This window comes from Dunckerocampus dactyliophorus, chromosome 16 (assembly GCF_027744805.1).
Source record: "Dunckerocampus dactyliophorus isolate RoL2022-P2 chromosome 16, RoL_Ddac_1.1, whole genome shotgun sequence".
Taxonomy (NCBI): domain Eukaryota; kingdom Metazoa; phylum Chordata; class Actinopteri; order Syngnathiformes; family Syngnathidae; genus Dunckerocampus; species Dunckerocampus dactyliophorus.
In genome coordinates, this window is record NC_072834.1 from 15,244,932 (window position 1) to 15,271,435 (window position 26,504).

General features: G+C 42.7%; 3 protein-coding genes across 5 annotated transcripts in view; all 3 read left to right on the forward strand.

The window, feature by feature from the left end:
* The first annotated feature begins 156 nt into the window (after positions 1 to 156).
* LOC129169447 (SR-related and CTD-associated factor 4-like) lies at positions 157 to 12,415 on the forward strand. Its single transcript, XM_054755862.1, has 19 exons — positions 157 to 322; positions 3,857 to 3,940; positions 4,021 to 4,065; positions 4,148 to 4,309; positions 5,441 to 5,567; positions 5,644 to 5,780; positions 5,966 to 6,127; positions 6,200 to 6,279; positions 6,393 to 6,456; positions 6,717 to 6,887; positions 7,225 to 7,295; positions 7,386 to 7,576; positions 8,136 to 8,236; positions 8,317 to 8,430; positions 8,624 to 8,780; positions 8,843 to 8,958; positions 9,024 to 9,177; positions 9,242 to 9,391; positions 10,298 to 12,415. Exons 1-19 carry the CDS (start codon positions 293 to 295, stop codon positions 11,344 to 11,346), a joined length of 3,165 nt encoding a protein of 1,054 aa, XP_054611837.1. The 5' UTR covers positions 157 to 292; the 3' UTR covers positions 11,347 to 12,415.
* A 754-nt stretch (positions 12,416 to 13,169) lies between these two features.
* On the forward strand, positions 13,170 to 16,339 carry LOC129168826 (superoxide dismutase [Cu-Zn]-like). The gene is made up of 5 exons (XM_054754529.1): positions 13,170 to 13,325; positions 15,011 to 15,107; positions 15,184 to 15,253; positions 15,793 to 15,910; positions 15,998 to 16,339. The coding sequence occupies exons 1-5, from the start codon at positions 13,254 to 13,256 to the stop codon at positions 16,103 to 16,105; spliced, it is 465 nt and encodes a 154-aa protein (XP_054610504.1). The 5' UTR covers positions 13,170 to 13,253; the 3' UTR covers positions 16,106 to 16,339.
* A 651-nt stretch (positions 16,340 to 16,990) lies between these two features.
* Positions 16,991 to 26,504, forward strand: part of LOC129168825 (rho guanine nucleotide exchange factor TIAM1-like) — an 80,149-nt gene continuing 70,635 nt past the window's right edge. The window contains exons 1-3 of one of the 3 annotated variants that reach the window (XM_054754528.1): positions 16,991 to 18,056; positions 18,751 to 18,834; positions 21,420 to 21,554. The gene's annotated coding sequence lies outside the window, so the exon portion shown is untranslated. The remainder of the gene's footprint in view (positions 18,057 to 18,750; positions 18,835 to 21,419; positions 21,555 to 26,504) is intronic. The other 2 variants (XM_054754524.1, XM_054754526.1) reach the window with 2 other exon arrangements.

A 26,504-nucleotide genomic window follows, 5' to 3' on the forward strand; every position in this document is an offset into this window, starting at 1 on the left:
CAAGGTTGACAGAAAAACAAAGACAACCATCAAAAGTGCGATTACACCGCCACCAATTGGCTGTGGGATGTTCTGCAATTAGATACACATTTGTTTTGCACGGCAGCCACATTGCCGCCATCTAGTGTCCAAACGCCAGAACAACAATATAGAATCCCGGCATGCATTGCGAGCCCGCCGACCCTGTAAGCTAGCCTTCTGGATGCTAAGCTAGCTGCAGCGGACATGTTGAAGCAACCCTTGCTTGGGTAACCATTGCCGGCAGCAGGTGCTAAGTGGACGTCGGACCACCATGGATGCCGTCAACGCCTTCAATCAGGAGGTAAACCGCCTTCTCCCGGCGTCGCTCTGAAGGCATTATAGCCGCCAGGGCTCTGGCTAGTTGTGGTGGAGATGGAGCAGCCGTGTTGCATCGCGGTTAGCCGACTTGAGAGGGCCTTAGTGGTTGCTAGTAATCGTCGAGATTTCTGGGTGTGTTTTTAAACAAATTTGTTGTGTTTACTTTTTAAGATTTATGTTACAACTACTATTCAAAGGAAAGCCATTCTAGCTAGCTTGCTAACACACAGGGCCCATTGTGTACCGTTGAACTCGTCAACGCGTTAAAGCTAGCTTGAAGGAACCATGGTAAACAGTAATCTATAATGTTCATAATCTTCATTGTGGTGTAATGATTTTAGTTGATACATAGATGTGAGATGATACTGTACTCATCCAGACTGAATGTTGTTGCTGTTGTGGCTACATCTTGACCAAAACCCTTGTTGTTGGTGATGGTGCTCCTCGTTTCTCATGAACTGTCAGCCTGATTATTGGGCCCTAATGACGGCTTCCTCCCCATAATCCGCTGGTCTTTACAATATACAGTAATTCTTTTCTCTAGCTACGTAATGTTACAGGATAGAATGGATTTTAAAAGGACATGTGAAAATGACGTTTCTTGTGGCATACTCAATGTTTCGCGTGTGTTTTGTCACTGTTAAATTCACATTTGTCACTGTTAAAAACAGTGCATCGGTCATCGTTATTTTATCATCATTATTTTATCATCATTATTTTATTGTCATTATTTTATTGTCATTTCTCGTCTAGAGCCCTCTAGCCATGAAGTAACACCCCTTATAGCCACCTTTACACTCCTGTTACCCATTATGGTAGACATAATAAAAGAAAACAAGCCGTTTAAGACAAATAATTCTCGTGCTTGTGTGTGTTGCAATAAATGTGTTTCGGACATGTGGAGGACTGGAAGTGACGTCGGGGGTTCAGAGTTGAGTTTTAGCTTGGCATGGGTTACGGTCGGAACAGTAGCCCGATTTGTTATTAGGTGATGTTATGTTATTATTGTGCATGTTCAAACCTACAGTAAAAGCCCGTTGTTGCTGAGCCTTGTGTGTCTCACCAAACATTACAGTAACATTCACCCAGCTATGCCTTGGGTCTTGCACGCCTGGTACCCTGGCTAACTTTGTGGTTTGTTCCATGAACTTGCAGCATTTCTGTCAGACAGTTGCTTGGAGGAGAAGGGGTTGTGTGTGTTTTTGGCATTTGCAGCATTTTTCTTTTGCATTTGTTTTTGATCCTGCAGTGTTTACGCGATTGCAGGTTTTTTTAATTTGCAGCATTTTCCTGTGCGTGTGTTTTATGTTGTTGTTTTTGGTATGGAATCATTTCTGGGTTTGGGGCGTTTGGACGTTGCTGTGCATTTGCCCCTGAGACTTATTTTAGGCAGTACAAGTAGTATTTACTTATTATATTTTACTAAGTAAGGAAACCAAAGTCGGGGTTTCCCCTAGGATTTTTTTGAAGCTGTGGTGGTGGGCAGCATGGTAGGGAGGACTGTCGCCGCTATGTCATGCTGTGCTGTGTCCAATTTTAAAGTTCTTATTACAAATAACAATTTTCATGACTTATTTATTTAACTTGTCTATGAACTTTTTCAACAACCAGCCGAACATGAACTGGGAACATTGCAAAACTGTTTAAATTGAGAGTCCAGGGTTATGATAGCACAGGTGTATCCAACTTGTAGTACTATTAAAGCTACTTTGACAAAAAGAAAGGAGAGGTGAGCTTTTTGTGTTTTATGTGACTGCCAGCAGTCGGGCAGCAGTTGGGCCGCACGGTGGTCTAGTGGTTAGCACGTTGGCCAACACAGTAACAGCTTGGAGATCGGGAAGACCTGGGTTTGATTCTCCCCTGGGCATTTCTGTGTGGACTTTGCATGTTCTCCCCGTGTGCGCGTGGGTTTTCTCCGGGTACTCCGGCTTCCTCCCACATTCCAAAAACATGCAGGTGAGGTTAATTGGCGACTCTAAATTGTCCATAGGTATGAATGTGAGTGTAAATGGTTGTTTGTCTATATGTGCCCTGCGATTGGCTGGCGACCAGTCCAGGGTGTACCCTGCCTGTCGCCCGAAGTCAGCTAGGATAGGCTCCAGCATGCCCCCACGACCCTAATGAGGATGAAGCGGTATAGAAAATGGATGGATGGATGGAATGGATGGATCTCCACTCAGTGTGCTCATTTGTCATTAAATACAGGTGTAATGTTTGAATAGAGCACTTATAAAAAAAAATACTAAGAGGTGAAGCAAATATTCTTTGGTGAACTACTCAACATCGGCTGGTGAGCTACCGCTAGCATACGAGCTACCTGTTGGACACCTCTGTGATAGCATCACTTTCTTAAAGCTGGACACTCTACATCAGGGGTCACCAACGTGGTGCCCGCCGGCACCAGGTAGTCCCCCACGACCACATGAGGTGCCCGCAAGCCTGCTTTTCTTTCAGGTTTTCAGTTAATAATGAAAGAACAGTAGAAAGAAATGCATTCTGAAATACAAAATATGAGTTGTGGACACCAGCATTTTGTTAATGTTCTGGTGAAACAAGCATGTTTGCTTTGTTTGGGTTTAAAATAAGCTCTGAAAATAAATGTTACAAAAATGAGTAGCTCTTGGCCATTTTCATTCTGTAAAAGTAGCTCTCACAAGGAAAAACGTTGGTGACCCCTGCTTTACATGTTTATGCTGGACAACTTGGACACACAACTAGTGTGTTTAAGACAAGCCATAAGTATTATAATGGTAACAAGAGAGCAAGGTTGTTAAGTGACACTTAAAAAAAAAAAAAAAAAAAAAAGTTAGCTTTTATCCCATAAACGTGACTAAAACGAGCTAGCTAGTTGCTGCCAGACAGGCATTGAGAGCCAGGGAAAAATGTGTAAACAAAGATGCCAGAATGTTGAATGAGATTGAAACGTGAGCGATCGCACACGCTGGCATAGATAAGCTTAGCCTGTGACAAGCTGTGGTCAATTGTCCACACATTTTACACACTATTTTTCATTCTCACGATAAGAAACAAAGTGAATGTCTATTTGGTCACACATGTACAAGTGCCAACAAGGCAGACAAGCGATTCCGGTGCATGTTTATCAAAATAAATTGCAGTGAAACATTTTTATGATATTTTAAATTGTATTCAAACTAAATGTGGTCAATATGTGTGCAAATAATAAGCTAGATATGTATCTATATAGCATATATATCAATTCATACAATATACTACGTGACATTGTTTTTATAATAATTTTTAAGGTGTGGCGGCTTGTATTTTGTTGTCGCGCTGCGCCACGATCAATTACATGTAGCAGAAACCCTGAAAGTATGGTATTAACTTGTGTCTTATGTTATCTTATTGAATGCAGTTATTTTCATACAGTCAGGTGACAGTCCATACGAGTAAGAGTCATGAATGGATATGAGATGTTGGCTGTGTTTTCTGTCTGGTGTAATTATATATATATAAAAAAAAGTATCATAGCAGTTGATGTATCATCTTATGTTTGTAGTTATTCTCCTTGATGGACTCCAAGCCTCCAATATCTCGGGCCAAGATGATCTCCATCACCAAGTCGGCCATCAAGGCTATGAAAGTAAGTCACGTCTTTGTATGGAGAAAGCACAAGCCTTTATTTTTGTCAGAGTCAAATAATAACTTGCCCTGTCTGTCCAGCTTTACAAGCATGTGGTCCAGATTGTGGAGAAGTTCATCAAAAAGGTGAGACCAAAAAACTACTACTAAAATATACCTGGTTCCATTCGAGCAAACTCCTAATGAACGCTTGTGTTTTTGTCTCCAGTGTAAGCCGGAGTACAAAGTGGCAGGCTTGTATGTGGTAGATTCTATTGTCCGCCAGTCCCGGCACCAGTTCGGGGCGGACAAAGATGTGTTTGGACCTAGGTTCACCAAGAACATCACCGGAACCTTTGAGAACCTCTGCCTTTGCCCGCTAGAAGACAGGGTAAGAAGAAAACAGAACCTCCAATCCCGAACATAGTCTTAACTGCACAACGTTTGACCGAGGAAATTGGCTTAGTGTTTTGAAGGCGAGTTAGTGCGTTTTAACAATCTTTGGTTGACATACAAGTGTAAAAATGAGTGAATTGCTTGGTAGTAAAGCTTAGCAATACAGTCGTCCCTCGTTTATAACGATTAATTGGTTCCAGACCCAACTGCGATAAATGAATTTCGCAATATAGGATTCAATGTTAATAATTTATATATTTTTGTCATTGAGCATAGAAAAGCTGTTTATGACTTTCTCTATACGATTTTTTAACATTAGAGCCCTGTAGACATGAAATAACACCCGTATAGTCACGTTTACACTCCTATTATTCATCATTTACAACACATTGCACAACTCCTATGCTGCAGGGACTCGACTAGCTAGTGAGTTAACCAGTTAGCCTCAAATGTATTTCTTGTAAACCTAAGAAGCCAAAAGCTTACCACTTTCACACAGAATGGGAGGAGAACTCTTATCATGTCGGACATGCCATGGCTGACTTCATGAGTTCATGCAGTGTTAAGGTCATGTGATATAATGTCTGTGATGTAATGTGCTCTTACTGCTGCCTAGTGACCAGAATAATACATATCACTTGTATTTCAATGTTTTGACTAATGATAGATCATAGTCTACCACGAAACAGAGATCATTTATTTATTTATTAATTTCTGATAAAACGCGATATTGCAAGGGACGACTAATACAATGCGGACGCAGTTTTAATGTTGATGATGCCTGGGAGGTAAATCTCTTCACGTTAGAGCTGACTTATCAGTGTACATTTGTTTATTTTATTATTATTGACTACCATTAAAGCCACACATTATATTGTACTGAGCTGCCAGGAAAGAGATGTGTGGACCTGTTTCTCATGAAGCAGCAGCTTTCATTCTCATGAAGCAGCAGCTTTCATTTCCTGTTCTATGGATATCGTCACAATTTTTCCTCTCTGGTAGCCTTCTGAAATACACCAAAAAAATGAATGACATTTGGAGAGCTATTTTAGATGATTTCTGATTTGAAGCCTCAAGTAGGGGACTGTTGTACTTTAGCTGACCTGGTTTGGCTTATTCCTTGTAGAGTAAGCTGGTGCGAGTGTTGAACCTTTGGCAGAAGAACGGCGTCTTCAAGAGCGAGGTCATTCAGCCCCTCCTGGACATGGCTGCCAGTGGTGGTGCAGCGCCCTACACGGGCTTCGACGAGCCAAGTGATTGATTGCGTTCCCTCTAAGCCGTCCTCGTCTTTCCAAATAGGACCAAACTGATAACTGTTTGTCCCTCCAGGTTCCCCTCCATCTCCAGCCAAAGAACCAGTCACCACAGTGACAGCCAACTCCAACATGGCGCCTGCGGGTCAGCTGGAAAAACAGGACCCCTTCGCCGCAGTGGCGCAGCTCTTCCAGGCCACGCAGGGTCAGCAGGTGAGTATATTTATATCGTACTCAGGGATTCATCAGGGCATAGATTTTTGTGCAGCCACCACAGGTTTATTTGGATCACATTTGTAACGTAACTTTGTGGGATTATTGTGAAAAACCCCTTTTTGTACATGTGCATGCAGCCAAGTGATTCCTCAATCACCTATGCTTTTCCCTCCATCGCTTAGCTTCAGCAGATGCTACAGAACTTTCAGCAGCAGCCCGTCAAAGCAGATACGGCCCCTCGGCCTCCTGCCCCACAGACAGACACCCAACACGTCACCCCCGTCTTTAGCCAAGCTCTCCAGCATCCTCCCACGCCCTCCCAGCAGAAGACGGCGTTTGATAGGGTGAGTGTTGGATGCTCACAGCTTGAATATAGCCCGCACAAAAAAGTCACGCTTAAACTGCCTTTGCCTTAGACGCTGCTGGATCGTTTTGACTATGACGACGAACCAGAAGCTGGCGATGACGCCAAAGATGACTCCTCACAGCCCTCCTTGTAAGGCCGTGATAGGCTTAAATATATGTACTCTGAAGCGCGTGTGTGTTGGCGAATAGTTTGACAAAGTGAAAGCTGCCAAGCTGATGATGTCATTGTTCCCACAACTACAGTATGCAGCAGCCTGCGGCCCTCCAAGCATCCATGTTGAGCATGTCTCAGGACCTCTCGCAGCAGGTTTGTTCACATTGGTGGTTCCATAATCAATGATCGGGCTACAGGAAGTACTACTAATCCTTTTAACAATTAAACATGAACTACCTTGTTTAAACAAAAACATTGTTGTGCACTTTTTACTTTCTGTTGTGATTTGTAAGGCATCAAACTAGTTGAGACTGCATATATTGTGCCTTCTCCTGTTTCTTGTTACATATTGCATTTGAGTATGTCTTTAACACTTCAACACCATCATCATCTACATGTTTTGTCCTCCTCAGGTTCCTCTCCCTCCTAACGGCCAGCTCCCAGCCTATGGCTTACTGCCGGGACAAGGCTTCCCGGTTATGATGCCTCCAATGGGGCACATTCTACCAGGCCAGCCCCACCCTGGTTCCACAGGACAGCCGGGCTTCCAGGGAGGTTTCCCGCCGCCTAGCTCAGCTCATCAGGTAAACACACACAAGAAAATCATCGGCCGTTGTAAAGCAGCGTTTACCCTATGACCGCTCCCTACCTGACACTACATGGTGGCGTTTACAATTTCTCATCTACTCTCTGTATCATGGGCAGAGGAGCGATCACATTCATTAAATGAGACATCTTAACTTTGACTTAGTGGACCAATTTGAAGGCTTTCTATTGCTTTCTCCGATTAGTTTGTATGAGTGAGTTTGTGAAATGTTACAGTGGAGGAGCAATTGCAATACAGTCGGCTGCACTGTGCAACCGAGGGGAAACACTGCAAAGAGGCTTTGTCACATCTACAACCTCTTGGTGCCATTTTAGGACTCGTCAGTTGATGCGGGATCGTCTGTGAGGGATGGCAGACAAGGTCAAAGGTCACGATCAGGCTCCAGGTAAGCTGTTTCATTTCATTTATTAGCCGTTTGGTTCATGGGAGTTTTGACGAGTGCAGTAAATGTTGCAACATCTCTTTGTAAATGCAGGTCTCCGAAGCGGAGGAGGTCACGGTCCAACTCGCGCACACGCCGATCCAGACACAGACGTTCCCGCTCGCGCTCCAGGGACCGCCGCCACCAATCCCCGCGATCTCGCTCACAGGACCGCAAGGAGAGGGAGCGGGAACGGGAGCGTTGCCAAAAGGGTCTTCCACCGTCCAAAAATGAGACACTGAGCAGTGAGTCGTCATACGCTTGTGTCACTTTTACTTGAGGTGTGATTGTACGGTGCTGACATCAAAGGTAGTAATCAGATCAAAAAGCAAAGTAGCTATCGGTGACTCATTTCGCTACAAAAAAATGCAGACTCTGTCACCTGCAACAACTACTCAAGGCTGATATTGTGAAAGTAACGTCTTCTAAGTAACACAAGGACCCACAGAGAGACAGAGTCTCACACTCTTTTTAAACTTTATTGCCGACCTTAACACACCAACAGCAGTGCTCAATTCCAACATGGTAAACTTGTGCATTGTGCATTGCTGCGGGTTGTGCTGTGACAATTATGACAAATTGTTGTGGATTTTATTTCATATTCTTAAACTTGTGACTTAGTTATTTTATTTATATTATAGAAGCATTTGAATTACTATTCTGTTCAACTTGCGTGTCACAAAGTTGGCATTGTTTTTGGACAAAATGTAAAGTACCTGTTGAGGCACTATTTTAGCACCGGTGTCAGATATGTAAATGATACTCAACCTTAGAGGTCAACTTGAAGAAGTGTGTGTTGTTCAGTCTGCAGCACAACTCTTTGGGTGGGCCAGCTGGACAAGAGGACTCAGCAGCAGGATGTGGCGTGTCTGCTGGAGGAGTTTGGACAGATTGAGTCCATCAATGTAAGGAATGATAGCAAAAGTGCAGAGTGTGAAGATGCAGAGTTTGGAAATCTTTGTGTGTGCTTTCTGTCCCTGTTTAGATGATTCCTCCACGCGGTTGCGCCTACATTGTCATGATACACCGACAGGATGCATTCAGGGCCCTGCAGAAGCTCAGTCGAGGGTCCTACAAAGTCAACCAGAAAGCCATCAAGGTGAATGAATGAAAGTGTAACATCCTATCATGGCCACTAGGTAGAGCCACTACACTGGTGATTTTGTCCTCTTGCATATGGTACTACGAAAAATGTCAGGAGGGGTACATTGTTGTCATCTAGAGTGACATGCATGAACACACTGCATCTTGACGTGGAATCAGTGAATGATTGGATAGTTTTCTATCATTAGATTGCATGGGCACTCAACAAGGGTATCAAAGCCGACTTCAAACAGTACTGGGACGTGGAGCTAGGAGTCACCTACATCCCCTGGTCCAAAGTGAGGGAGGACCAGCTGGAGGACCTGAAAGAAGGAGGGATCCTGGATATAGACACGTTGTCACCAGGTAACGCACAGTAGATTGCTCTTCTTTCGTTATGTTTGCTTACAGATCGTCACTTCTTCCAGAGTGGAGCACAGTGAAGAAGGCCCTTATGAACCCAGAGGAGCTCACCCACAATGGTGGGGCAGAGTCCTCGCAGCCCGAGGAGGTGCACATGTTATCCGCAGCTCCTCCTTCACAGGTGATAGACTTGCAACTGTTTTCTGCAGGTGCAACACGTTCTGTAATTATGTACATTTTTCTCAGGTTCCTCCAATGCAGCAGCAAATGATTGGCATGGGATCTGTGCAGCCTCCTGGCTTTCCTGCCCCAATAGGAATACCACCGCCTTCCTTCCCCCCAGGCATGCCCCCGCCTCCGTTCATCCGACCTGGCTTCAACCCCATGCAGATGCCTCCAGGTAGCGCCCGTCTGGCTCGCTCATGTTGGTGTTTATGATGCATTCAAACATCTACCTCTCCCAGGTTTCCTCCCACCTGGGGCCATGCCTCTTGGACCGCCACCCACTTCCAAAGGCGAAGACATGCCTCTTGGCCCTGCAGGTCTGGTCAACAGGAAACTCGAGGTGGTCCCGGATGCTTCCAACTTCTTCAATAACCAGATGGGGGCCATGGGTTAGTTACTTTCTCCATCTTCTTTTTGATGTTTTTGTCACATGAGTAGGGTTGAGCATTGATGGGAACTGGGACTTAGATTCCGATTCTCCTGGAATCGTTCAATTTTTAAAAATTTCAATCCTTAAGTTTGGTGATCAAGCGTGCCGAGCGGAATAACGGCCGCATAACACCCACGAAGAAGAAGCGACAAAAAGTGTTTGTGTGCATCCATTTCATGCAAGGACAGTGTGCGATGGGGCTGGAAAGTTCGGCTGAAATTCTGCTAAAAAAAAACAAAACAGCGGTCGGCACCGTGAAACATTTGCAACGCCATCATATGCAAAGAAGGGTGCACCGCTCACAGGATTAAAAGGATAGTTTGGATTAAGTCACTGCTGATGAGGATGTCATACAACTTCATGTCAGAAAATCCAAGCTATCCCTTTAAGTGTTTCCCCATTAACTTCTTTGATATTCTGCATGCAGATTAGTAGGAAGTCAGTCACATGGTTGAAGTTACACTTGGGTCTATTCTGCATCATAAGACACTCCCCAACCTATAAACAGGATATGTCATTCCAACAATAAAAATGACTTTTGAACGTGTACTCCTACGTGAAGGGACTTCTTAACATTTATGTTCAATTGTTTGATATTTATATACTGGTTAAAAATAGCCCTGTGAGAAATTCATAGTAAAGTAATTCATAAAAAGGTCATATAATTAAAAAAAAATCATGGAGACATACAGAAATTTTATCCAAGAACTTTGGTTAGCGCCCTCATTAAAACTTTTATGACCCTACCTTTTGAAAAGACTCAGAATCGAGAAGTGTTAGGAACCGGAATAGGTCAAATCCAAACAATGCCCAACCCTGCACACGAGGCGATGATAAGTGAGATCATATTTTTTTTTGGCTGCAGGTAACCAGGTCGGTGTCCCTCCAGGGAACATCCAGCCCCCTACTGGTGGTCTGCTGGGGACACGGCCTGGTTTAATCCCACTGCAGCGCCCCCCAGGTCCTCCTTTGCTGCATGGTCAGCGTTTCCCTCCACCCCATGCGCAGCAGTCTCCTCTTCCCGCCATGCCCCCCGTCCCGCCACAGATGATGCCCAGAGGGCCTCGCACTTCGATGATGCGCCATGACGCCCCTCCACCCAAAGGAGGCTTTGGAATGCCCCCTTCCCACAACATAAGACCTCCATTCCCTCCACACAGGCAAGGACTGCCTCCTCAAGGCCCCCCTCCACCTTTTATCAGACCAGGGGCCCCCCGTGGTATTGACGGGCCTGAAGAAACAGGTGGGCGCCCTTTCCGGGGTGATCGACCGGGATTCAGGGACCAGGAGCCCGAAAGGGAGAGAAACTGGGATCGGGAGAGGGATCGTGAGAGAGATCGGGAGAGGGATCGAGGATTCAGTGGCGCAAGACGTCCATTTGGCGATGGGGGAAGGGGCGGTGAAAGAATGGACGTGAGGGACAGACTCAGCAGCTGGCAGGAAGACGGTACACAACGGGGAGGCGGATGGGAAAAGGACAGTGACAGACGGGACTGGAGGGACCGGCGAAGCAGCCTGGATCGAGACCGGGAGCGAGGGAGAGGGGGTGATGGGGACAGGGAGAACGGGAGAGGGGAAGGCGGAGAGAGAGGAAGGGCAGAAGGAGGGAGTCGGGAGAGTGGAAGAGCGGCTGAAGGCAAAGTAGGGGAGCGGCCCAAACGCCGCGAGAGGACCACGCGGTGGGACCGGGACGACCGACTGGCCGAGCTGGAGAACATAGACAAGTTTCGGAAGCATAACGCCACACAGCAGTTGGTTGCCATGGAAACAGTGAAAGAGCCTGTTTTGGAAACCCCCCAAAAGACTCCTGAATCCGCACCTTCAGCTCCACCCTCACAATCAGCTCCTGTTGAGTCCCTGTCCTCCGAGGCTCAGAGTGAGCCTGTAGAAGCCAAACAGGAGGCGGCGTCTTAAGACTTATAGGTAGAGAAATACTTCCTGTGTGTATACGTCACACTGTCACTTGACTTCATGGCCTGTTTAACAAGCCATCACATGGAACTCACACCCCAAGAACTGGTTGCATCTTCTCCTTCCTGTGTGTTGTACGAATGCTCGCATGTTGATTTGACTTCTGTCTGTTTGGAGGTTCCTTCAGAGTAGACTTGATCTTTTTAATATGTTTTAGATTTAAAAAAGTAAAATGTTTTTTGTTTTGTTTTGTTTTTTTTACTTCAAGGCCTCGTGTGTGTTTGCACATCCATCCCCAGCAACAGCAATGTGTTTATTTTTAAAAATACCATTTCGGATTCACCAGTATGCATTTAACGTGGGCTATCTTGTCATTCACCTGCTTCTTGTTTTTATTAGTACAAATTGGGGAAAAATATTCGCTGGAAGTTTTGAAAATAGCTTGCCTGTGGACCTTTTTCATTTAAATGTTGACTCTCAGCCATTAAGTGGAACTGGTTTGGACATTTACAAATACTCTAATTCAGTCAAGACTACAATACATCCCCTGTGAAAACATTAAAAGAATTTGGGAGCACATTTATCGAGCAAGCTTTTCTTGTGTTATAATTTGTATTGTAATTATTCTTTAAAAAATGGTAAATATCCCAATTTAACTCAAAGATCAATCTCTGCAAACAAGCATACAAATTATTTAATTAATGGATTTGGTGCTGCTGTGTTTTCCTCACTGAACAAGCTATGTTTCACTGCTGAAATACTGTATGTGATTTTAGTTAACCCCGGAAGACCGACTTCTACTTGAATCATTTTAATCACAAAGGAAGAGAGTGACGAAATGAAGAGCACTGCTTGGAGCCGCCACTGTAAATAAGCTTTTCACTGTCCGTACCAGGGTGTGATGCTAATTGTTTCTAACCTTTTTGCTTTGACAGCAAACGTGAAGTACAGCCCTTTGCTTTGAGATTTTAACTTTGAACGTTGACAGTACAAAAGACATGGATGTAAAATGTTCCGCATTTCAGCCACAAAATGTGTTTTTAATAAACTATTTTTGTACCAAAATGTGTCAATTTGCGTTTGCCTCATACAAAATAATGCACGTGCTGCCTAATTTCAACAAAAAATGTATTAATTGTTCATTTACTTCAGGTGAAAGAGGTATTTATCCTCCTGATGCCCAGCAACACATTTTTGTCCTCTGTAAGGGACGAGTGTGTCACAGCCTTATTTCTAATGCAAAAACACTACAAACATAAAAATTGTACTGTGGAGAGGACTTCCTGGCCTTTCCAAAAAAACGGGCAATCTGTCTTCCCAAAATTAAGAACGTAATTTTATTTTATTTTACGCAGTTTTGGTAACAATCATAACATGCTGAAAACATGTTTCCAATGGCCTATGTGGTGGACATGAGGACTATTTCATATCAAATGATGAAGGTGGTAATTGCCGCAAATGCAGTAAAATGTAATGTAAATGATGAAAAATGCTTCAACATGTGACTGAAAAAGTTGCACCAAATACTCAAACCAAGTTTGAAGTTTGAGTAATGATTTCAATGTTATATGTATGTATGTGTATATTTATATATATATATATGTATATATATATATTTGCAAGTAGAGCTATATATTGCTGTACATTGTAGAGAATGTAGTTGGTGATGTTTTTAAAAAATTGCAATACAAGGTAAACAATCTTAATTATTTAAGAGTCGGTCACCTGCTTCCGGGTCGCACCAGCACACACCGACCAATCCAGAATCTAGGATTTTGCCGATGATCATCTCTGATTGGCTGGCCTTAAAAACCGCCCCCTGTACATCAGTGGGTTTGGTTGTCTCCACTAGTTGTTAAGGAGCGCGACAGCAGCAGAAAGAAGCCGTTGTTAGTGAAACTACTCCAAAGATGGTGGTTAAAGCTGTTTGTGTGCTTAAAGGAGCCGGAGAGACCGCCGGTACTGTGTTCTTCGAGCAGGAGGTAAGTCATGTTATACTTAAATTCACTAAACAAGCATTTGGGCGAGTTCCATTTGTAAGTCTACAGCGTGTCATTGCTAGCATGCTTGCTGGCTAAACTAGCAGCTGTCCATTTAAAAAAATATATGTTGTATTTGTAGCGTTTTCCCCTGCGATGATGCTTGCTTGGTTAGATAGTTACAATACCGTTTTACTCACTTCTCTGAGTAGTTGTGTTAATTCATTCAGTGCAAATTGACGTTGTCGTGCACAAAAAAAACATTTTTCAGCTGTCAAATAGTCTAAACTTGTTTGCTGCTGACGTTTATTCGCGTTGTGTAGTGTGTCCAACACTTTGCCCGGCATTGAAGTTGTAACCTTTGCACGTCGATTTAATGATTGACATCTTTATCGCGCCTGTTGCATAAGTCCTACATTTCTGGCGCACTTTCAGTTCCAAAAAACCCGTAATCGGTTCCTCACCTAGTCGTTCCGTTTTATTGTCTGAATATAGTTGGGAGTAAAAATGCGTTTGTTGATGGGCGTTGTTGCATTTACATAAAAGTTGAATCAAATTGCTGAGTCATGGGCTGACCCCATTCATCAAGCGTGACTCAGCCTTTGTGATAAGCTGAATAAACGGACCTAAACATTTTGTTGGCTACGAGAAGATAAATGCCTTAAAAAAAAAAAAACGGAACAAAAAAAACAACAACTAGGTTTCTTTTTTAATGAGCCTTACTAGGAAATATTCACGTGTGCCAGGAGGTGTCATCTGGTTTTGACATACCTGCTAATTGTGTGAAGGCAGCTGTTATTAAAACGCTCAACACCTTCCACATTCTCAATCCATTCAAAACATCCCAACATCAAAATGTTCAGGTCATTCGGGACGATAAGAGCTATTGACACATCCCAAATAATGCCGACAAAATGAATGGACAATTTTACAAGCTCCACACTTCTCACATGTCTTAACCAAATGCAAACCATTTCAACATGAAAACATTCAACTCATTCAGGACATCCCGGCTGACAATTTCCCACATCCTGAAAATTCCCACTTTTGCTGGAATTCTGCCTTTTCTGTAACAGAAATTCCTTTTCGTCTTGGGAATTCTTACTACTTCCACACGCCTCAAACCATTCAAACGTCCAAACCTGAAGGTCATTCATAAGAACATCCAGGCGATAGGTATTCCGCATCTACAGAATGCCAACTTTTCCTGAAATTACATGCATGCACACAAACACACACACACACACACACACACACTGTATTCTTGCCCGGAGTCTGTGAGAGAGGCTAAATGCCAAATTTGGAAGAAAGTGCCGAATCTGTGGTGGTCTAAATTAAATTTTTGATGAGCCGCCACAAGTTAATGTATGGGGGAACACTGTATTGAAACAATTCTGACACAAAAAAACCTTCAACTCATTCAAAACATTGTCTTTCTATTTTCCACATTCCAAAAATTCCAGTTTTTCTGGAATTCCACATTTCCCCGCCCAAAAATTCCTATCGGAACGAACATTTTTCCGCATTTGGCAGCCCATTTAAACCATTCCAGCATTAAGACATCTAGGCTAACAATATTCCACCTTACAAAAATTCCCACTTTTTCCGTACAGCATTTCTGTTCAGCTGTAGCCATGCACATTGCCTTCACTTGTTGTTGTTGTTATTGTTGTTGTGATCCTGATTAGAATGATTCATCTCCGGTGAAGCTGACTGGAGAAATCAAAGGCCTGACGCCCGGGGAGCATGGATTCCACGTCCACGCCTTTGGAGACAACACTAATGGTTAGTACTGGTTGGACGTTGTTAAATATCTTACAAATGTGAAATATGTGTCATATTATTGGTTGTTCTTGATCAGGGTGTATCAGTGCTGGCCCTCACTTCAACCCTCACAACAAGAATCACGCCGGCCCAAAAGATGCAGACCGGTAAGTCCTGCTGATGTAACATGCGCTTACGTTGTCTTATATTGGCTGGGATTTTACCCGAGATTTGGAAGAGGCTAAATGTAAACAGTCCTCCTCATGATAGTATGATATGATGGTATTTACTGCAGGTAAATCTGATTCAACTGTCTGCCTCAGAGAAGGGCATTTCAAATAAATGTGATTGTCAGGAAATCTTGTACTTTGTGTATAGATTTTTTTTTTTTAATAGCAGGAAAGGTAGAAATTATACTCTGCAACATTGAAACCGTAACTATCTTGAGGCTCACAGCTGCATCATTACAAAGTATCGATGCACTAACTTCTCCAGTCCAGAGAACCTCACTCCATTCACTCTACACCACCCTGTCATATAGCTATTTATTTATTAGCATGGGTATCTTTGTTGTTTATTTGTAGTTCAAAATTGTCAGCTGTAAAGTAGTTGACCTGAAATAACCTCTGTTGGTTGCTGTGAAGCAGTGCAGTCAATTTACATCAGCCGTTGAGTGATTGTTTTTGTTTTTTAAAACCTGATACAGGCATGTTGGGGACCTCGGCAATGTGACCGCAGGCGCTGACAACGTGGCCAAAATTGACATCACAGATAAGGTGATCTCCCTGTCGGGCCCGTACTCCATCATCGGCAGAACCATGGTGGTAAGTGCTTCTTCCGCCTCCTTTTGTGAGCCGGATAACATGACAGGAATTCATCATCTTTGCCTTTTTAATCATTGTGTGTTTTAGATCCATGAGAAGGCAGACGACCTTGGCAAAGGAGGCAACGATGAAAGTCTAAAAACTGGAAACGCCGGCGGACGTCTGGCATGTGGAGTGATTGGCATCACTCAGTAAAGCCCAAAAAACATGGAAGCAACTTTCTTCCCAACGCACTTAAAGACCAACTGAGCTACTTGGGGTGTGTGTGTGTGTGTGTGTGTGTGTGTGTGTGTGTAGGTTTGGTTTGCCTCATTAGAAGCTTTAATGAGCCAGCATTTTCACTCTTCTTGCGTTACAGCAATTCTTTCTTTTGCCTAGACCCTTAACAAGTTGTAAACTGACTCATAGCAAAGTTAAATAAAGTTTGCTAGAATTAATCTTCATGCGGGATGTCTATTTGTTTCTGTCAGGTCACATGACACATCACGTGTTTTTGGCTTGTTTAATTTTATAAGATGACCTTTTAAAAAATTAACGGGTGATGTAATGAATAATTGTGTACTATGGTCAACTCAAGCTAACAATTTAGAGAATTCTAACGTAGAAATTACAGCCATTTTTGGGGCACATTTGACATTTTGTGATCAAAGTAATTAGACATTTGTGTCGTGTGACCTTTGTCCCTGGAAATCAAGTACCGGAAGTACTTGTCAGCTAAGTGGACCAGCATTTAATGCTAACATTAGCAATGACACATGTCACCGTGCAATACTACCCAGAGCACAATCGGTTCAACTGGGCTCAATGAATGTGCAGAACGCGTCTACATCCAGTCAGCCTATTTTTCGGTAGTCACATGTTAGGCATGTGTAATCTACAACATCTGTCCCTCTGTTTTAAGGCAGCAACCAATATAGCCCCCCCCCCCAAAAAAATGTTAAGATAGATTCCCAAAAATTAAGATTCATTTTTTTATCCATGTTGCAAGTGAACAATTTATAAGCAGTCTTTTCTTTGTTCCATAAATTATTTTACATTTGTTTTTTTGCCACTGAAAAAGAATAACAACTACCACAGCACATGACGTCGCAGAGGCACTGTCGTAAAAATTTGCTGAAGGAAGTGACAGTCCCCGCGCCTGCGCGGCGCCGATTGCGTTCCGGGTACGTATTGCGCAGTGAAACGCCATCCGTCGATCTATTTTACGGTAGCAATATACGTCACCCACCCACACACAAAAGCCTTAACCCTGGAGAACCCAAGAACCCTTTTCTTCTTTGGAAAATTATGAATTATACATTAAATGACTGCTATAGGTTCACTGAACACCAAAATATGTTTTTTCAATTTTAACCCTTTATTCCCTAATTTAGAATTAGGACGAAATTAGACCCTTTGGGATTTAGGGGTATCATTTCGAAAAATCAGAATAACAAAAACTGTCAATAAACTATTGACAAGAAATTGTCAGCAAAAATCAGGAAATTTACTTTCTCTGCAAGCGATTCGCATAACTTCACTACAATGTCTCCACCAACTCCCAACTGACTCTTTTTTGGCCCTTTTTGTCCATTGACACCACCTTTTCCTTGATATATGTCAAAGTCGTGCAGGAGGCCAGTGACACAACAGCGCGCCCACACTTTGAATCCCCAGGGATGTGGCTTTCCTTTGATATATTACCTTATGCCACCAAATTTACCTTGGTAAATTTGTCCCCTCCGGGGCTCCGTACCTTTGCACGGCACCATCATTTCATCAATGGATTGTTTTTGTCGAAGAGCGTTTACGTTTGTTTTACTTAACCGGATATGACGTTTACGTCTGCGCCACGTGCCTTGCGTAACCTTTACGTAGCTCCGTCTTGGTGGAGGTCATAAGGCGATCGAAACATCCGCATGCTAACGAACTCTTTTAATAATAATCAGTAATGAAACATCCCCTCAATATATTACATATATGAAGTATGGCTATTGGGCATTTATGTTCATACAGTTGAAAAATAATAACTACCACGCCACGTGACGTCGCAGAAGTGCTGTCGTAAAAAAAAATGCTATGTAGATGTCGTCCATGCGTAGAACCGATTGCGTTTCCGGGACGGATTGCGCAGTGACAGTGACAACAGCAACAATACCGCCCCCAGGTCAGTCAGAAACAACTTTAGTCATTTAAAATGAATTTACATGCATCCCTTATTCACTTGAAACAATTATTTTCTTGGTTGTGTGTGTTAATACGTTTAAATTAATAAACGTGTTTCAACTGCCTTGTGCTAAGTAAAGCCAGTTGATGGTCGCGCTGACATTTCATTCAAAGTAGATGTTTTATGTATAGAAATTAAATGATCCTTTAACATTTTAATAATGACAATGTTTCACTTACTTCTCCACATTCGCCACCATCCTGACGTGCTCTACATGGCATCTTCCACCAGGTGGTGATGTCGAGCCTCCAATCCGGCATACTGCGACTATTGCTGCGTCATCGTCACAACAGCTCGATTTAATTTTTTCATTTTCATCCAAAAGTAAGCTGTTTGCTTATGGAGAGGCAGTAAGTCCACAAGCTCAAATATTGATGACAATTATTCCCTATAAATTATTAACTGTGGTTGCGCGCACACATGAAAACATTTGATGAACATCTCTCACACGCAGCTGAGCTACTAAAATATAAATAAGATTTTATGATTGGAAGGTTTCGATGCTGAAATTGGATCTGTGTTTCTTTCTGGCCTGTTATTAAAGTGAGCAGCTGTGCCCTGCCGTTGGTCGACACACTTCCTGTCATGGCTGTCTGTGTATCCTCTGACTGTCTCTCCCCCCGCTTTTTGACAGGAATTGTCTGGAATTCCATGTCGACATGTCTCTGATCTCCCTCGGTGAGAATTTTGGGCCTTATGCTGGACAGAACATACACAGGTGGGTCATAACTTGTATTAAAACGTTAAAATGAGACAAAATATGAAAGGCAACAAAAATATATTGAAATAAAAAATATGCATGGAAAGAGAACTGTAACAAAGCAAAATGTTTAATGTTACAATAAAAAATTTTTTTTTTTAGGAAAAAAGTTATGTCATGAAAATGAAGTTGTACTATTATGAGAATAAAATCCTATTTTTTCAGATGAAAAAAGGTTGTACGATTACAAAATGAATTTGTCGTTATTAATGATTTAATTTCAAAATCCCCAAACAGACCTGAACGCAACAGTGTAAGACAGTAATACCATTTGTAAAAAAAAAAAAAAAAAGAATAAAATAGACACTTCATCGTAATAAAAATAGCAAAAGATATAAAACTCCGTATATCAGCTTTATCCTCACAAAATTATGAACTTTCTCACAATATTTTGTCTTTATTCTCATGATTCTTTGGCTTTATTTTTGTAGTATTTTTTTTTTGTTTTTATTGTGGATTTGTTGCTCCAATAAAACAACATGACTTGTAATATCTTACACACAGGGGAAGAAGTAGCTTTATTAATGTGGAAAGATGCTTCCAGCTGAATGGACTGACTGACAGACAGTAAAAGCTGGTATAAATAGCCTGGGGAGCAGAGGTGATAAATAATAGAGGAAACCCGTGTTGCAAAGACAGGCCTCGTGTGTCCAGTGGATGATAAACGTGTGTAATGGAATTTTACAGTATTCCATTATTGGCTTTTAGGAATAATTCCTCTGACCCCATTTTCCACCTTGGATTGAGCAGGTGTACCTCATGAAGTCGCCAGGGAATGTTTTACTGTAAGTCTCATAGTAGACGTGCAGAAGTCCTTCAGCTGAAAGGTTTCATAAGTTCACATTTGCCGTGTGCACCTCATATTCTAGAGAGAGGGGTAAAAGTGGCGCTGCTGCCAGATATTCATCACCCACTTGCACACAGACACACACAGAGGTGGTAATGGTGTTGCATAAGGCTGGGAAAGGGCTTCTGGAATGTGTGCGTCCGCAGAGCATTAGCGAGCTGCTTTTATTGTGAAAGTTGCTGTGAAACGACTGACGAGAACCAGAGTGGTCACATTTTGAAGGGTGTCAAACTCGTCATTCTCCCTGCAGGGCAAAGTACGCCGTTTAACTGCTCCAGGTGTCATCTAGCGATTAATCATTAGGAATTTTGTCAGCCACGAGGAATTGGGTAGCTGGAGCATTCATTGATTGATGAAACGGTAGAAATACAGTATATCAGACCAGCATATAGTAGCTGCATAAACGGGCTGCCGGAATCAAAAGTACACAAAATGTTAGCATGGGCATGTTGACAAACTAACAGAACATAAACTTGGATATACTTTATAGTCAGTGTACAGCTTGTGTAGCAATTACCACTGACAATGAGTCAACACAGCCATTATTGTCTAAATATCTGGCAACACAAGGGAGTAGCAAGATAATTGTGTATTGTCTACTGTCAAGCGTGGTGGTGGTAGCGTGCATGAGTGCTGCCGGCAATGGGGAACTCTGGTTCATTGGGAGAAAGATTCCAACATGAAGCAGAGGATGATTCTCTCCCCTGGGAAACCGTTTTTCAACATAACGAGCCCAAACACACCTGCAAGATGACAAGCAACAACCTGCGCAGCTCTGCTTAATTCCATGCCCAAGAGGATTAAGGCAGTGTTACTGTATATATCAGAGATGCTCGCACTAAATATTCAGACCAAGGACACAATGTGGACTTGTTCAGTGTGAGGTGGAGGTCTGGAGACATACAGTATACTTGGCCCCTCCATCCACAGCAAGGCACTTGATCATCTTGGAGGTGTGTTTGGGCTACTTATCATGTTAGAAAACTGCCATGCAGGCCAGTTTATGCTTCACAATGTCATCGTGCATGTTTAAATATATCTTTACCCTCCACGGACCTCAGCTCCCCCAGTGGCGGTAGCATTCGTGCAGCCCTGGACTGTAAACGCTGCCGCCGCCATGCTGGACTGTAGACAAGAACCAGTTATCGTGCCTCCCGCTAGTGTTGCCAGGTATTTAGACAATAATGGCTGTGTGTAAATGTATACTCTATACAAGCTGTACACTGACTACTTTAAAGTATATCCAAGTTTACTGTTTATAGTATTTTTTTCTTGCCAAGATAGAATAAAATGCTGAGGGCTGCACTCACTTTAGTCATATAGTGCAGCTAACTAACTTGAGCTCTTCACTGTCTGGCTGTCTTAAAGGGTTAGAGTTACGATCAATCAATAATTGATGATTGTTCCTTCCAATGTCCATCCCTATTAGAAACACTTGACCGTTTCTGATGTGATTTTGGAAAAACTACAAGGGCTACTTATGAGACTTAGGAGAGGTCAGGGGTGAGATGCCATCCTGTGAGACGTGTACTGCTTGCCAGACAGACTAATTACAAGGCCCCTGTGACATGACCTCTGACCTCTAAGATGTGCCTCAAGTGAAAGTGGAGCCCCCTCCTCTTAAATCTGACAGCCGATTTGTCTTTGCTCTCTTTTGTACCTCAGAAACTCTCTTTTGCCTCTAAATCCATCACAGGCGGCGTCGTCTGAACTTTGACTCACCAGCCGTTGTTGTTCTCCTTTCTGGCTTCAGCATGCTCCACCCTGACGTGCTGACCACGGGAGCAGACGCTGGCCTCACGCGACATTCCAGAGATGTTTCGGGAATCAAGTGAGTAAAATGTGTCGAGCACACGCAACTTTTAACGGAATGGTCATTAGGACGTTTGTTAAAAAGCTAATGTCTGCGTAGGCAGCAATGTAGCCACATCACTTGTTGTGAGGCAGAAGTTGCAATCTTTTGCAATCTGATAAAAAAAAAATGACATGCTCTTTTAACTCTGATTCGTCACATAGTCAGAAAAGGGCAGGGAGAGCGGCAAGTTAGACAAACAAACACACATTATGTGGCAGATTACTCAAGCATTATGAGAGTTGCAGGGCCCTCCAGAAGTATTGGAACAGTGAGGTCAATTTCTTATTTTGCTGTAGACTGAAAACATTTGGGACATATGAGAGCAGAGAGCAACATTTCAGCTTTTATTTCCAGGTCTTTATATCTGAACCCAACCATTTTTCACGTGAGCAAAAGTATTGGAACATGTGACTGACGGGTATGTTTTGTTGCCTGTGTAGACTGCATTTAGAGGTGAAAACAACATGAAAAGCAGAGTGCTGGCTACGGGTGGAAAAACAAGCAAATGTGAACAGGGTTGGGCATCTCGAGCATTGATGGGAACAGGGACTATTGTTGCGATTCTCCTGGGATCGTTCAAATGTTTTTATTTAAATTCCCTGTTTCAATGACCACTTTGCCGACCGGAAAAAATAGCCTCGAACACCAACGAAGAAGAAGCCGGCGAGCACCAACGAAGAAGAAGCGGATGAAAAGTTTGGGTTAACATCGTGAAAAAGAGCGGCTGAGTCAGTGCAACATTTACAACAATTACATCATGGTTAATGGTCACACATTCTTCATGTAGAAATAAGAGCACCTCGTCTTTGATGCACAACGTCGGGCTTCCTCTAAGCCAGGGGTCTCAAACTCAATTTCACTGGGGGCCAGTGGAGGTAGAGTCTGGGTGAGGCTGGGCCGCATCAAGTATTGGGAGTAGGGCTGGGAATCTCAGGGTACCTCACGATACGATACAATTCACAATACATCCATGTGATAACACCACTGTTAGTTCAGTGTTGGTGTTTACTTGCCCCTGTAAGTATGTAAGTAACACTGAGCTTGCCCAGATGTTGCGGGCTGCAGTTACACTACTCTTTGATGTCCAGTCGCGGGCCGCAAGATATGATTTGGTGGGGCGCAAATGGCCACTAGTTTGAGACCCCTGCTCTAAGCAATCTGGATCAGGGAAGTCAAACAATAAATGACGTCTGTCTCATGCCAATGTAACCCATGATTTGAGGATGCTAGCTGATGTGGAAGTTCGGTGTAATTAAAGGACGGGGGCTATGGCAAGGCACAGTCCGTATTAGTTAGCAACAGCAAGACAGTCAGCCTTCTCAACTCACACAACACACTTCCGGCCTTCAAAATAAGAGCGCTCCCGTTTACTTGTGTTAACAAAATAAGGGTGTCATAAAAAATAGCTTACACCAACATCGAGTCAGCAAACAAAGTATACTGGTTTTCAAAAGTATACCTTTTTTGTGAGGAATTTGCGTAATGTCCCTCACCTCTGGGTGCAAAGTGCAGGTTTGGATTGCACTATTTAAATTGAATAATGAATCATGGCAAGCTATACCACCCTCTGTTCATCCTGAATTATGTTGCATTTTTGACTCATTTTTGTACTCATTGATCATTTATTCTTAAGTATGTCAGCATTAATAATCATTCATACCAGATTGACTTACAAAAAACAACGTGAATCTAGTTCCAGGTATTTATCCAGGTACCCTATCCAGGTATTTATTTCACAGTCGCACTGGTTGAATTTTTGGCTAAAAAGTTACTGAATCCATTTAAATATAACTGAATCGTTTCGTATTCATATCATTCTAAATGAACCAATATCGTCCTTGAATTGTATCGGCAGCCACGAATCGTGATATGAATCGAATCGTTTTTCAAACGAATCCTTGCACCCCTAGTTAGGCCTGTGTTTTGTTGGGAAGTGTCTACGTCCACAGTGTCCAACACAGCCAGAAATATGTCCTCTCAGTGAATGATCATCTCATGAGGTTCAGACGACTCCTTATGATCCATTTAATCTGTAAATAACAATACATAAAGAATAAATATTAGTGTTGAGCTCACGTCGACAACACAAGCTAACTGACTATACTGTTATGGCATGCAACAAACAAAATAGTGAATATTTGATATCATGTTCCTTCATTCCACTTGTTTACTGTTTCCTCCATTTTGCCACACATCCTTCATTAATGAGCTCGTACTTTGGTGCAGCAGTGAGTTGAGCTGGTCATAAGGCTTGTTGGTACAGTAATACAGTGGTTGGACCCACTGTGAGTGTTTTTCATCTTCTTGTAATATTGCTTAAGTTTCTCCAGCTTTTCACCAATTTGTTTGGACGTGTATCCTACGTTTAGATCCAGAAGCGTGTCGGCTATTTTTACACAGACTCGGTTGTTTTTAATCACCGTCTTAAGTCTCGCTAAATATATTTCTCTGTCAATACGTTAGAAAAGAGTCCGTCCACTTCTCGTAGATTTGCATATCGACATGAAGCTTGTGGAAATGAACATTGAAAAGTTTGGTTTAAAGATGGCCCCGGAGTAGAAACACAACAGGTGTGTTCAACCAAACAGCGTTCATCAGCACAGCTTGCCTCTCCATAGTTCCGGGAACTTCCATAAAAGTACCCAGTGGCTATGAGGAGCTTTTTTTTTACCCAGGAAAGTTTTGGTGAAAAGTTCCTTGTAAAGTTCCTACGGCGAAAAAATGCCTCACTGCAGAGATGCGCATCCGTTGCGCATTTACCGGGAATGCGCCTCCTTACGCAAAGTGGGGCTTTGTGGGGCCCTACACACAGCACGTGTTCTGCGTGTCGGCAAAGGTGGCTCTGTTGTACTTAATACTTCTCACCTAAAAGAAAAAAATACCAAGCCTTTTTCAGCACAGCACCATCTTCTGGTTGCGTTTCACAAACGCAAAATTGTTATTTTCTCCATCATTCTGATCCGCTTCTGTAGCCAGCGTCTTTGTTCCCGTGGGTCATCTCTCTGGCTTTTCCCTGCAGAGTTCCGTTATGTAAATGGATTCCCGCCTCCTCCTTCTCCTTACTCGCATGTTTCCAAAGCAAATATTTAGCCAGCAGTTGTTACACAAAGGAGGAAGCAGCGAGGAAAATGAAGACAGGAAGTCGTGATCACGTTAGTGTTTGCACATTATTTTATCAGCCATTTCTCTCATGAGTGCAGGTTTCCATTTTTGAAGCTCCTGACGTGCGCGTGTGACATGTGATACTGCAGTGTCAAGTGTTCTGTTTGGTTGTCATCCTTCTTTCCAGTGTGGAACCCCCTTGGATACCGTACACATCACCGTAGTTTGAGAAAATGCAGCGGTGAATGTGGAGCCACGTGTGGGAACAAATATAGAGCAGAAATGGACATAGAAAAGGGTATTTTGAATGGTGAGTTTAGCTTCAAAGCCCTGGCAGATGGCTCTCTCCACAAGACTAAAATTATTTGTATCTATTGTCACTGTGAGTTGAGTTGTCACGGAGTACGTCAACTACCAGAGAGATGTAACAAGGTACTGGAGCATTGCCGGTATTTTTTATTGTCATTTATACAGTGGTACCTTGGCATATGAGTGTCCCAACTAACCAGTGTTTTTTTAGATGCGAGTCGTCTCTTGGATGATTTTTTTTGCTTTGAACTGAGAGCTAAAATTTGGGTTACCAGCTATTTGGGGGCTTGTGTCAGTTTACCATAACTAAAGATGAGAATGGATCTAAATAGCATTAGCAGCATGTCAGCTAGTAGGCCTGTCACGATAAACAAATTTTGCTGGTCAATAATTGTGCTGTAAATTATCGACGATAATCGATATATATATTTTTTTAGACCATAATATCATTAAGTTTATCATTCAATGATCACTGTGTCATGTCACATTTGAGCCACTAGATGGTATTCAAGTGTAGTGTATCTGGGAGAGTCACAGAAGACGCCTACTACAGCACTTACGAATCACGGGGTGTCACCGCTTCACATACCCTGGGTATCGCGAGCTCGCGCCACCCCTATATACATTCACTTTGACGATCAAACGCCCCAGCAAGTGCAACCGCCGGGACGAATGCCCCACAGCACATCCACATTGGAACTGTGGCATTTGGCTTAGAATCACTTTTGTGCTTGCCATTCATATTAGTGTTTGCTTGCTAACTGCTAGCTAGCACTCAGTGTATTCAATCACTACGTAGCTAGCCTCTGCCTCCACTTACAGTGACAAAGACACTGAATAGCTGACAGGAGTCAAAATTATCGACCTCGTTTTTTTAATCGTTGATTAATCATTTTATCCATTATCGTGACAGGCCTGCTAGCTAGTCTCCGGGAAAGATTTTCAACATATCAGCAAAACATACTTGCATTTATCATATTTATTATATACTGTGTAAAACTAAGACAGGAACAACATCAAATTAAAAGCACTAAATGAATACAGACCCATCATCCACCAGTACGAGCCTGGACTTTGTTTTTCAGAGAGGTGCATCAACACATTAGCACTCAGTAAGGTCATCAAATCTTACCTTTATGCATTCCCACATAGTTTCAGCATTTGGGATCTAATATGAGGTGAAAGAAAAGGGGAAAAAATACAGTATAGTAGTCTATCTGTGCAGCGTGGGAGAACGTTCAAGGGGAACGTGGGAGAACGGTCCTTGAACGATGCGTTCAAGGACTGTTGAACAAAGTGGGACAGTTGCCGCTTATAGTAATTGTGCAAAAACTGGGGTATTTCTAACTCTATATTATTTTTTTAATGAAATAATGGCCTTTTTTATATCCCTTTACATAAAATTTGATGTAGTTATTTACAAATTTGTCTTCTTATTATTTTAGTTTTTTTTTCTTATTTTTATCATTGCCTGGCCCGGTGGTTGTGGACTTACAGCATGCTTGGGGATATGAT